The sequence below is a fragment of the Cebus imitator genome, unplaced genomic scaffold (genome assembly GCF_001604975.1).
Source record: "Cebus imitator isolate Cc_AM_T3 unplaced genomic scaffold, Cebus_imitator-1.0 Scaffold307, whole genome shotgun sequence".
Classification (NCBI taxonomy): domain Eukaryota; kingdom Metazoa; phylum Chordata; class Mammalia; order Primates; family Cebidae; genus Cebus; species Cebus imitator.
In genome coordinates, this window is record NW_016107622.1 from 1,317,515 (window position 1) to 1,330,786 (window position 13,272).

The following is a 13,272-nucleotide window of genomic DNA, read 5'->3' on the forward strand; positions in this document are numbered from 1 at the left end:
AAGAAACAACACTTTATATTTCCTCTCCCTCTTTAGTCCACAGTGGCCTTACCAAGACTCGAAGAGACGATGACCTCACATGCCTGTTGATCTCATCCACCCACTGGTGACAGATAGAACTTGGAGAGATGATCAGAGTTGCTCTTGTTGATACTGGCTCCATTGCAACAACGCAGTGGGGGCAGTAAAAAGGCTTGATCTTCAGATTTTTCTCATCATAATTCACACACTTTGCATGCTGCCATAGGTGACACTTCAGGCACTGAACACGAGGCTTACGATCTATCTGATCAAGTTCACCACATATACACTCAAAGCGATAATCAGAGGTGTTAAAGGGACTCATGATAGTAGAAGGTGGCACATCACCATCAGCAGGATTTAGAGATTGGGCACAGTCCTCTGTTTCAAGTTCTTGGTTGAATTCAGATATACATGTACTTTTAGACATAGCAACATCAGTTATTCCACAGTCAGTAGTAGGTGGACAGTGACCTTGTGAATTGGGATTGATAAAAGATTGACTTTTTCCTTTTTTTGCAGATGGAACAGGCTTTTTCCTCAATTTACTACGATTTCTGCGGGACTTATAATAATAATAGTAAGGATCATCATCATCATCATCAGAGGTGTTTGATGGCAAGTATTCAGAATCTGTGTCCTTGTTCCCCGATTTTCTAGATTCTTTCTGAGTTTTCCTTGGACTCCCTAATGCCTATGAGAAAAATATTTAATTAATTAATTTCAACATAGTTGCATTTCTGAAATTAAACTCCTGACTTTATGTAAGTATTTTATATAAAAATCTAGCAGCCAGTCTTTGCTACCCTTTTCCCTGAGGAAATCATTCCTGATAAGTGGCTTTCAATCTGCCCTCTGTAAGGACACTCACTTTGGGCTGCAGATCTCAAAACAAAAGGAAGGCTCTACAAGTGCACAAGATCTGGAGAGATGAAAGATTAGAAAGATAAAGGAAGCTACTAATATTTTGTTATTAATCTACTACGATTTATAGTCTGCCTCAATCAATACAAGACTAGTGCTTTGTACATGCATATACAAATTACAGCAATTACAAAAATACCAAGTACTAAAATATAGCATCCAAAGAAAGTAAAAGATAATGCAATGGTTACTGCAATTAGCAAATAGATTCCTTCTTTCCTTCCCCTTTCTACCTGTGTCCTTTCTTGCAATTATAAACAGTTATATAACATAGAGGGAATATGATAGGCAGGTAGGTAATAGGGACAGCTTCCTCCAAGTGATATCAGAATTGAAGTCAAACAGGGGAGTTAAGACACAACATGTAATCAATGGCATTAACTCAGGGAAATTTTCTAGTTTTGGCAGCAGCAGGGTTACCAAAAGCACAGTTCATTGCTGTCTTCTATGCTACCTGAGGATAATACCATAGACTCCCTACTTCAGGAAATGAATTTTTTGTACTTTTCATGGTGGCCAAGCTGGTAGCTCCACATTTTTACTTGTTACCATTAGTCTTTATTTATGTCTGCAAATATTATAACTATTTCCCTAAAAGCAAATTGAAATTACTGGCCCAAAAGAAGCAGTTTTCTATCAAAATGCAGGAATTTTTTAAAGATAATAATATAAGGAAAATGAGAATTTATATAAAAGATTTGAAATTATGTAACATGCAATGCAAATTTAAGGTATTATGAATATTTTTGAAATGTGGAACAAACTTTTTAACTTCTGACAGCAGCGTAAGAATACACAAGGCCAGGCTTGTGGTGGCTCATGCCTGTAATTCTAATCGATGCCTTGGGAGGCTGAGGAAGGATGAACACGGAGGCCATAAGTTCAAGAACAGCCTGGGCAAAATAGTGAGACCCCCATCTCTACAAAAAACAAGAAAAATTAACCAGGCATGGTGGCCTGTAGTCCTAACTACTTGGGAAGCTACGGCAAGATGACAGCTTGAGCACTGGAGTTCAACGCTTCAGTTAGCTATTGAGGGACTGTGTTAAGGAAAAAAGCTTCTCTTCCCAAGTTCACGAGGGGCATGGTTTCAAAGGCAGGAGCTTCCCAGCACCAAGCCTCCATCCACGCCCCAATCCGGAAGGTAAAGTTCTTTGTCTAACTTTCCCCTGCGAGAGCTGGGTAGAAGATCTAGGTGAGCTTCTTTGTTCAAAAAGCCCACAGAAAACTATGGGAAGAGGTGGTTCTGTTGCAGACCAAGTAGTCAATCTGTTATCAGAGTCAAAGACGAATCACTCCAGAGTAAGTTTGAAAGAACTCCTCTCATTGGACAAGAACATAAACGGGGAGGGAATAACTCAGAGTTAACCAAGCCTGATGCTCCTTACCTATACGGTTACCTCCCTTGTATCCCCTCCCATGGCAGCATGGGAGCTGCCTCTCTCTCTCCCTCTCCCTCTCTCTCTCTCTCTGTCTCTCTGTCTGCCTAACAAATTGCTCTCTGCAAAACTCTTTGGCTCCATGATATTTATTCGAACCATAAGCTCACCGCACCTCTGGCGTCCCTTTCCCCCACTCTTGGGGTAAGAGAGGCCAAGGACCTGGGCACATCGGGGAACTGGGAGCATTTGAGAAGCCCTGGCTCCCTCCCCCGGCTACACTATGACCACTGCATTCTAGCCAGGGCAATAGACAGATGCCCTGTCTCTTAAAAAAATAATAATAAAAATAAACAATACAGAAGACGCTTTAGACTCTTATGATATGCTTAGCCAACAAATTTTATAATTCACTCAAAAGTATCTGAGTATTTTTTATGTGCCAAGCACTATCCTCTAGGTTTAATGATAACCAAAATAAAGTTACTCTCATGAAGCTTACAACGACAAAGAAGAAAATATGAGTTAATAGATATAAGTACTTTTCCTAAAAATTTTGTTTTTTATCTTCAGATTATAAGTTTTAGTATCAAGGTGGGATCTGTCAATGTACTTGCTATCACACACATGCAGTTAATATTGAGCTTAACTCAAGCTCTGTTACCTGCTTTTTCGTTTTATCACATATATCCTCTTCCTTGTAATTCTTTCCCAACGTAAAAGTCCCAGAGAAACCATGGCCTTTGATCTGTTTCACAAGACCTTCGAAAATTAAACATTTCAGCATCCGTTTCAAAAGACTCCTGTTCCGTTGAACATCGTATCTGTATATAGAACTGACATACTTATAGATGGAAAGGATGGACACTCCTTTTTTTCCATTCATTTCTTTCACAGCTGTCAGGATCATCACACGTGTAGCTAAATGTAAAAGGATATGCTAACTCAGTCAAAATAATTAAAATGAAAAGAAACTAAAACTTGGTTAATCTTAATCTGCATGAAGACCGAGTTAAGAAAAAAAATCAAAGATTTATTACAGTGTAGTGCCATTTTGAAAAATATGTAATAAAAATGTATCTCAGCACATTAAGAAACAAATTACTGTACTAGAAATAATTGAAGGAAGAATTACTCATATTCAATTGTTAATACTACCAAACAACAATCATTCAAAATTATAAAAGAAAACCTCACCATTATTTAAGTATCCTCTACTATTAGTATGAGAAACATTCATTTGCCAAAAGATAAACAAATCTTGGTTTAAATTGTAACCTAAAGAAATTTAAATGTAACAGGCTGAGCAAGAACTACCTGGACCACGTCAAACAAAAGAATATATCTTCACTTTTGTTAAGATATTACGACGTAATTGAATTCATTTATGAAAGCATATATAACTGTAAAAACAATTATTCATAACAATTACAAGATATCTCTAAGGACTGCAAGAACTTTAGCAAAGATCACTCTAAGAAGGTATTTCCTTTAAGACATGTCATACTTACGAGGGCACTGAACTTTTTCTTTTGGTTCAAATTCGGTATTACGGACTTCTGTCTCTTTCACTTTTCCTCCAAAATAATGTGATGGAATAAAATAATTCACCACTTTTCCCTGATATAAACAACATTCAGTAGTTACAAAGTGTTCTGCTTTCAGTATTCTGAATTGCTTACTGAAATTAACTTTCCTTCTTTATCAAAATGCAAAACAGGTGTTAAAAAAAAACTGCAAGAGAAAGGGCCAAATATGCTGTAGATATATACATACCTTTTTAAAAATTTCTGAGCTTATAGCTAGAAATCACTTATCTTAAATTACCAAAATGTTATGTGTGGAACCTCTGAAATTAATTTTTAAAGGTATATTTAAATATAAAATTAACCCACTAAATTTACAGTAATATGAAAGTAACTTGGAATTAAAATAGTAATGAGCAGGAAATCTCAGAAAGAAGTTACTGATAATTAAGTCAATATATTCCAAGTCATTTTTTCTACAAAAAAAAAAAAAAAAAATGTATATTTTTTCTATTTCCTACTCAAATCTGAAAGGCTAATTCTGCAAACTTGGCCTTACTGAAAGATAACATAATGCTAAAGCTGTGAGCCTGGTGGGTCCTAGACGTAATTAATTATGGTTATACCTTTAACTACTGACTTCATTTCAGAAAGTTTTAATGAGCTGATTTCAGATTTCATTACTGGAAAATTGAACTATATACTATATTTGCCTTAGTGGATGTTATTTTTGTAAACTCTAAAATGTGTATTTTTAAACACAATTATGTATTTTGGGACAAGGACTTGAAGTCTGTTTCATTTAGCAATCTATTGACTAAGCTACCTGTTCTTTAACAAAGTTCTAATAATTTGGCTCCAAGCTGTGTATGTCTGAGATTTGTAGAATATTTTTCAATAGCTCTTAAAAATATTTAGTGATAATATGGAGACTTCTATTAGTGACAAAACATTTGAGGAATCAATAGTACATTTGTAAAGGACTTTCTCTGCCAACTAGAAGGAAGTTTAGTAAGTGACTGCAAATTCTCTTCCTAGTATGCCAACATCACTTAATAAACAAATAAATCTTCTGGGTCACAAACACCCCATTCTCTCTGCCCAGTTGAAGTTAACTAACCCTTAATATAAATCATTACCCACAGAGTGAACAGAAAGTGTTGACTTAAGTGCCAAGCAAATTCAACATATGATGCTTTTTGAGAACGTATGTCCCTCGCGTTTCCAAGCACTACTGTTACTCTTCCTACCTCAGGAAGCGTGAGAGCATCTTGTTTGACATCTTGTCGAGTATGTGTCAGAATCAGAGCCAAAACCTCCACTGTCTTTCCAAGACCCATCTCATCTGCTAAGATTCCACCAAGCAACTGAGGTCCAGAATTTGGGTACTCATGAATGATGCTAAGGAAAAAACAAGAGAAATCACACATCATAGGAATCTGAATACAAATTATACTGTTCCTAATTGCTTTTCCTAAAAAGAACTAAAAGCAATGTATGAAGTCTAAGTTTACTGAAACTATATTTTAGTATGAAACAATTCAAACCCTAGATTATGAACATAAGAACTGTGATAACCCAAAAAACTGCCTGAGCTGACAAGTCAGTCTGCAGAAATGAGTAGCAGTTGAAAGAGAACACGCCTGCCTTCTTTCTATGATCTTTAAGAATCTATGAATTAAAAAATTACTAAGGGCAATAACCACTGATTCATTCATGATGTTTAATGATTACTAAAAAAGAAAAACTGGCACCATAACAAACAAGACAATATTTTCACTTAGAATAATAATCTCTTTAAATCTTGACAACTAAGTACCGTATGTCTATTATTCCAAATTCATTTACTGAAAAATGACAAGTGCTATTAATTATAAATCTATCCTATCCATAAAGATGTCTAATTAGTAAGACTTCACCTTTGACTCCTTCATGAGATAGAGCCAAAGTTACAGCTATGCTAACAATCTCAGACAGTTTTTCATTACATTTATTTTTTAAATAAAGCATATAAGTAAAATTTTGCCTTACCAGCCCGTATATGGATTATAGTAGAGTTTCAAACCCTCAGATGTAACAATCTCTCGCCATAAGTAGTGTAGGGCACTTTCTAGAGAAAAACATAATAAATTTTTGTTTTCCCTCTGTCAGATAATCACATTAAAATAAGAGTAAGTTAACAGTGAGAATACTCTGACATAGTGATACCCATATTCTTGTGTAGTCTCATTCTGAAAAAGCCACTTACTTAACACATGAGTAAAAAGATAAATGTCAGTCTATTTCCTTTCTTCTGATATTACTCTTTGGCTCCCTTTGTTTTGGGCACAAATCCGTATCAGCAAATAATAAGACAGAAAAGCAAAGCGTAGCAAATTATAGAGAATTAACAGGAAAACTAATACACATAACCAGCTCCTACCTGATAAGTCTATTTTTAATAAATCTTGCAATAATTTATATGAAGTCTTTGAATAATTCAATAGACATATGCTAGTGGGCTAACACATTTACCTGAATAAAACCTGACCACTTCTACAGGTCTGAGAGTGGGAAGAAAGGTTTAACTGAGAAAAAAATATCTAAAACCATAACTCAGAAGTGCTGAGTTTGCTTCTATCAGAATCTTCCACTATCTCTCCCCTTAATATTTAACTTATTTAAACCAACTGACAAATAAGTAGCATGTTTCTACCCACCAATGAAACACCAAGTAATTTTCAGTCGCCTTCTTTAGAGATTAACAGATATTTTATATTTTTATCTGATAGAATAAAATGACTATTAAAAATTCAAAAAACTACAGATGTTGGCACGAATGCAGTAAAAAGGGAATGCTTTTACACTACTGATGGGAATGAAAATTAGTACAATCTCTATGGAAAACAGTATGGAGATTTCTCCAAGAACTAAAAGGAAATCTATCATTTACTCTAGCAACACTACTGGGTATCTATCCAAAGGGAAACAAGTCACTATAACAAAAAGACACCTGTGCTCACATGTTTATCGGAATACAAATTCACAATTGCAAAGATATGGAATCAATTTAAGTGCCTATAAATCAATGAGTGAATAAAGAAAATGTGTGACGAGGGGGGTAGGTGTGCACACACACCATGGAAACCATGGAATACTACACAGCCATAAAAAAGAATGAAATAATGTTTTTGCAGCAACTTGGATGAAAATGCAGACCATTAAATCCGAAGTGAAGAAATTGGAACAGGAAAACAAATACCACATGTTCTTACTTACAAGTGTTAGCTAAGCTATGAGTACACAGGGGCATACAGAATAGTATAATGTATACTAGAGACTCAGAAGGGACATGAGGGATGAAAAATTACCGAGTGGGAAGAATACACACTATTTAGATGATGGGTACATTAAAAGCCTGGACTTCATCACTATCTAATTCATCCATGTAACCTAACACCACTTTTACCCCAACAAAGTTAATGAAAAAAGACAAGAATAAAGAAGTGGCATAAATCCCTCCTGTAAAATGACTACTTTCATAAAAGTATTCAATAGGTGACATTTTATTACTTATTATAAAGAAAAAATGTAAAATCTAGGAAAATTAATCACTTAAGTCTCCTACTTTGGTAAATTTGCTTTCTGTCACTAACATTCATCATTAAATTGTGAGAAGTTTCTTGCAGATGACCAGTAAGATTCCCACTTGACCAGATTTTAAACAGCAACTCTTTGTTCGAAAGGAGTGTAAAAAAAATTTTCCTTGGTTTTAAAAAATTCCTATTGAGGGAGCCTTTGATTTCCTTTTGTCAGGAAAAACCAGTTCAAACTTTTATGAATGAAGAAACTCACAAATTATTTTTTTTAGATTTCAATTCTGAAGAATTTCTTAGGAAATAATTTTGTTTATATTAACACCCATTCTATCTTATATTTTCAGCACATTTATTTTAATGATCAATTTCTCCCTACCCTAATTGTCTCTCATATAATCTCTCTAATCAATTTGCCTTTCTTTAAGCATCTTATTCTTACCAGTAGCAGGAGTGCTTCTGAAACACTCTTGTTGTAGCATCCAGTTGACAGCCTCTCTTTGGTAGGGTCTCAACACAGGGATCAATGCAGGATGCTGGACATCCACTTGGATGGACCGTGTTTCTTGTTGATGCGTTTGTTTCACAAAGTGATACAGCTCATCAATGTCCTGTCCCTCTGGCTCACTCTCTGAATCATCTTCATCCTCTTCCAACACATCTGTACACCACACAACAAATGTTCTCAAAAACTGATAATGCCTTTTCTAATTATAAGCAATTCTTATTCTAAGAGCATATGATGAATTTGCCCAACTCTGGGGCCTTGCTTAGTGTGTTCTGTCACTGACAGGCCCTATCTTTTAATTCCTCAATAATCAAAAATCTACTCATCCATTCTTCAAGAAAGTTTAACTGCCTACTTTTTCCATGGCATTTTCTTTTTTTTGCTCCCTGGTTGGAATTACGTTCTCTCCTTTGCTGTGCAATACTTTTATATTCTGGATACAATATTATTACATTGTAATCTATCTGGTACTGCAATCATTTATGTGCATTGGTCCCTTTCCCAGTGAGACAAAGGCAAAGTTATTAATTTTTGTAGCCCCTTAGAGAACCTGACATGTAGCTGACACATGTCTTGCCTATTGTGGATATTTTATAAACATATGAGGAACTCAATGTGAATACCGTTTGAAGTTTATACAGGAACAATTTATTTTACTTTTACAATTTTAACATACAAAGTCCATATGCAGACACAACTGTTCTATGTCTAATAAGTAAAGGGTTCTCATTTTATTTCTTATGCTAAAAAAGGATAGGCATTTGATAGCAGTAGCAGCCATCTGGAAGACAAGTGATTATGCTATTGATGCAAAGTTGTAAAAATACTAATTTCATTTGGTGAGTACAATAGCTCTGTAGAAGATTTATGTTTCCTATAACATAAAAAAATAAAAACCTTCAACATATTTACAAACTCCTTTCAGCGAATAGTTCTTTATTTAAAACCTAATTATTTCAAGGTGAAAGACTATACCATTTATTTCTGAATTGCTTTCAAAAAGGCCTATACATTTTTATAGGACATACTTCATAACTTCTAAAACTAAAAATCGCACCAAAAAAATGCACGCCTTTTTTTCCAATAAAAAATATGCAACATAAAATTTCCAAAACTTCATACTTAATGTATAGCTATATGCTTGGTTGTTTTAGAATTTTACTATAATTATAAAATCTAAGATTAATAGCTAAATTTGAAGCTTTCCTTAGATTATCAGGCTTTAAAATGTACAAATTGTGATATTTGTAAAATGCCATAACTTTAAAAATTCTAGATGTACTTAAATTCATTCCTTTTAATCCCAATACTTTCCTCATTTAAAGTATTTAACTTGCAAAATAATTTACTATTACTGATATTATAAAGCATTGCAAAGAATGTACCAGAGAACAATCAAGGTTAGAAACTGATTTTCCAAAAACTCCAGTATGACAATGTTCTATAATTTGCACCTGAGATAATGCTGACCCACCATGAGCAGAACTTGGAAAATTTGGGCTGTTTTTCCGATAGCGTTGATGAGCTGCACCAAGCTATCTACACTCTCCTGTGGTGACCAATGGCAGACAAGTCTGAATCTGCAGTCCTGACCAAAGATGCAACATCTTGCCAAGAAATAGAGCAAAGTTATCTGGTCTTTATGGGAACCAGGCTTTTGAAATTATTTGTCAGACTGCAAAGGAGAGGTGGAATAAACGCTAGCCAAGAGTCTCTGGCCATGACAAAATAAAAGCACAGGAATAATGCAAAAATCCCAACCAGGTCGGATCCCTTTAGACTCTGCCTTTTGACTTGCATACTGACTCTGAAAATATTTTTTAATATTACTATGAGCTAAGCACAGAGCTGAACAAAGAAACAAATTATATTAGCGACGGCATTTCAAGTAAGTATAATTTGCCATAAAATCATTAATTTTTATTATGGCTTCATTAGCTGTTTTTCTGGTTGTTATGTCTAGGAGTTAGAGAAAAAAACTCACAACTCCGAAGTAATAGCAATTTTTAAGTTTACAGAAAATATTACCTGGAATAACATAATTGTGCAACTTCTCCATTACTTTCTTCATGAGCTGATTGAACTTTTTCATTCTTGAATTTGCATCACTCAAGAAGTCTAGTTTTGCTAGGCCAGCTTCCAAAAGATAAATTCCAACCTACAAAGAATTAATCAAAATAAAAGTAGTTTCAATTCAAATATAGCATTCTTTATGAGGACATAAGAAAGGAAATAGCATACTGCTTTTAAAGGTATTCATAGCATTTGTGCCACAAATAATAAATACATACCAACCAAATTTCCCCCACATTTCATTTTCAATAAGAAATTCATTCTACAAATGTTAAGTGCCTACAATGTACAATTTGAGTTGCTAGAAAGTATTTCCCTAACTGAAATTGAACCTGGAAGAATGTGATAAGAACACTTAGTTCTAACTATCAATGCGATGATTCTCAAAACTGATGAATTAATCAGTCAAGTTTGTTAACGTAGATTTCACCAGAAGATTATAATGTACAAGCTAGGACTCTTCTCCATTGTTAGGTTTGGGCATCCTTATTACTGAATCAAACACTAAAACGTGTTTAAAAATCAACCTTGATTAATGTTAATATTTTGACCCCAGGGAAGCAATGTAGTATAAAGTTTTACAGTTTAAAGACTTCATTCTGAACACTGGCATTGATATTTAGAAGCTAAATAAATTTGAGAAAAATAACCTACTTATTTTGACCCAAATGTTCTCATTTACAAAATAGAGAGAAGTCTAGCTTCCCTTTACTTCATGGTGACTATGTTGGACCTGAGTCCCTAATTGCTGAGAATGTCATGTATTTTTGCTAAAGAACAGAATCCACCAGGCTTACACAGGAATGAATGACAAAGAATGTATTTCATTACTGTTTGCATTCTGTCTTGGTTCACTTGAAGATGTCTTACTACAGCAGCAATATGTGTTTAAATATTTGTAAAATTCAGGATCAGGAAAAACAGAATAGATAAAGACTTGGTTTGCAGGAATGTAGATAGAACACAGATATCTGTGTAAGTCATAAATTGTTACATACTTGTTACCACTGAGCCACAATTTTGGCAAAATCAGTAAAGACTTGGTTATATATTTTCACTGTACAGGGAAAAATTAATTGCAATCTAATAATTCTAAATTTTCTCCTTTCCTTCTGACAATTCTGAAATTGTTGTTTCTTATTAATGTAAAAATGTATGAGACAGTTTTCAGTTAAACAACATGAAATTAACATTTTAAAATATCTTTTCAAGATTTAGCATAAAAGCACATTAACTTGCTTCATAGTTTACAACGTGTACTTCCTTGCTTTATCTGACCTGATTTTAAACACAATTCTATGCTCTAAGAAGAATGGATATTATTTACATTTCATAAAGAAACTGAAATTAGAGCATTTAAATGATTCACATAAAGTTACTTGGCCAGTGAATGGCAGAGACTGAAATAAATTACAAATTCATTCATTCATCTACTGAAAATTTAGGTACCAGGTACTTTACTAGATTGTAAACATGAAAGGCTTCATAGTCTAGCAAAGGGGAAAGATCTAAAATTTAAGTACATGACAAGCTGCCAAGGCCAAAAAAAACCAAAAAAAAAAAAAAATGTATCAGAGATTCCGAGGAGAGGGCATGTAATATTAACAGATTTAAAAAACTATCTCCCTGAATGAATTAAATGCTAAACTACATATTAAAGAATCACCAGGAATTACCAGGGAAGGGGAAGGGAACAACTCAAGCAGAAGGAACTGAGAACAAAAGCAAAAACACAGAAAGACAGTGTGGAATAAATAAATCAATTTGGAGTTTCTGGGCAAAATAAAAAGAATAATAATAAATAATATGGCTCAAGGGTTTGTCAGGGGAGGAAGCTGTGTAACAGATTAGAAAGATTATACTTAATTCTGTAAGCAATAATGAGTAGAATTTCATTTGCATTCATTACCATTCTAGGATTATGAATGGGCAAAACAGCAAACAGAGAAATGGTTAAATGACTGCTGAACTAAGAGGAAGAGATGATGAGGACCAAAACAAGTCACTGAAAGTAGAAATATCTTGAAAAAGTGTAGACTAAAAATGGTTAGTTGTAACATACATTTTTTATAGTTATTAAAAGCTTAAAGTGTACTTTGAAACTTAACAATGAAGGGCTTACTGCTGGCTTTTCATACTTCTAAGTTAATTTCAAAGTGGACTGCCAATGTAGAAGAGTCATAAAAGACACCACAAAAATTGAGTACCTTGATAATGTGATTTCCTTCTGGTTTCTGATAAAGTTTTATTCTTCTCTTCTTTTGTAGCCACGCCAAATCTTCTAACATTTCACCACTGAAGGATGACTCCACTAGAATACCCTTGTCACAAATACTCATTTGTTCTTTTTTTTGTTTCTCTACATCTTCACCTTTTGAATGAACACAGATCAGGAACTGATTGCTTGACTCTGAACTCATCAATGTAAAACTCCTTTCAGAAAAATTTTCAATTAAACTCTGTTCAGGAAGAAGCTGAAGAGTTAATTCTCCTAGAAATGCTTTCCAGGAATTATCGAAGCAATAGGGAGAAATCACAATATTCAACTTTACAGACAAAGGCGAGAAAATACCAACAGTCTCTTCTTTTTCAATTGGTTTTGAGAAGCTCACCACTTCCGAGCACCTCTTCTTATCTCTGTGAGCCACTTCTTCCTTTAGACTATCACTCAGAATGATGCAGTGAGCAGAAGAGGTATCTGAACCTGCGCAGGGCTGCTCATCATCATCACTTAGGGTGATAATTTCATTCCTTCTGTCCTCATGCATATTCCAATGAAGCTGCTGTTGCTTTTTCTCATCTACCCTCACTGGAGGAGCACGTTTCCGTCGGCTGCTCATTTTCAAGTTTTCTTTGTTGGTAACTGTGAACTCTAGAAGACAATTGAAACAACAAGAGATATATACCAAGGGATGATTTAGTATTTAAGGGTTACCCGACGAGAAACTCAGCATAAATTCATTGCCCATACACATAATATAAAATCTTCAGTGAGATAAAGAAAAAGCAATAGCAATTTTTTACCAGGTCAATATAACTAAGGAATGAACATATTAATCATAATCTCATGTATCTAATAAATTCTAATGGTTTTACTAGTCTTTAATAGATAAATTTAGTAAAGGCAATTTATTGTATAAAATAAACTGTAGAAATACATTTAATACGCAATATAATAGGAACATAAATCTCTCAATCCCAAGTAATTTAACCGCCCCTCAGAACAAAGCCTAACAATACTTAAAAGAGTAAAACAAAATCTAACA

General features: G+C 34.3%; 1 protein-coding gene across 4 annotated transcripts in view; it reads right to left on the reverse strand.

The window, feature by feature from the left end:
- SHPRH (SNF2 histone linker PHD RING helicase) overlaps positions 1–13,272 on the reverse strand; it is an 82,825-nt gene that overhangs the window by 60,979 nt on the left and 8,574 nt on the right. For 3 of the 4 annotated variants that reach the window (XR_001817706.2, XM_017503244.2, XM_017503245.2), the window contains exons 2-9: positions 12,214–12,889; positions 9,962–10,091; positions 7,868–8,086; positions 5,882–5,960; positions 5,101–5,251; positions 3,836–3,944; positions 2,989–3,245; positions 53–715 (exon numbers count right to left, since the gene is read on the reverse strand). Coding sequence is in view for 3 of the 4 variants with exons in the window: in XM_017503244.2 (XP_017358733.1) it covers positions 53–715; positions 2,989–3,245; positions 3,836–3,944; positions 5,101–5,251; positions 5,882–5,960; positions 7,868–8,086; positions 9,962–10,091; positions 12,214–12,846 (2,241 nt within the window). In the remaining variant the exon portion in view is untranslated. The remainder of the gene's footprint in view (positions 1–52; positions 716–2,988; positions 3,246–3,835; positions 3,945–5,100; positions 5,252–5,881; positions 5,961–7,867; positions 8,087–9,961; positions 10,092–12,213; positions 12,890–13,272) is intronic. The other variant, XM_017503246.2, reaches the window with a different exon arrangement.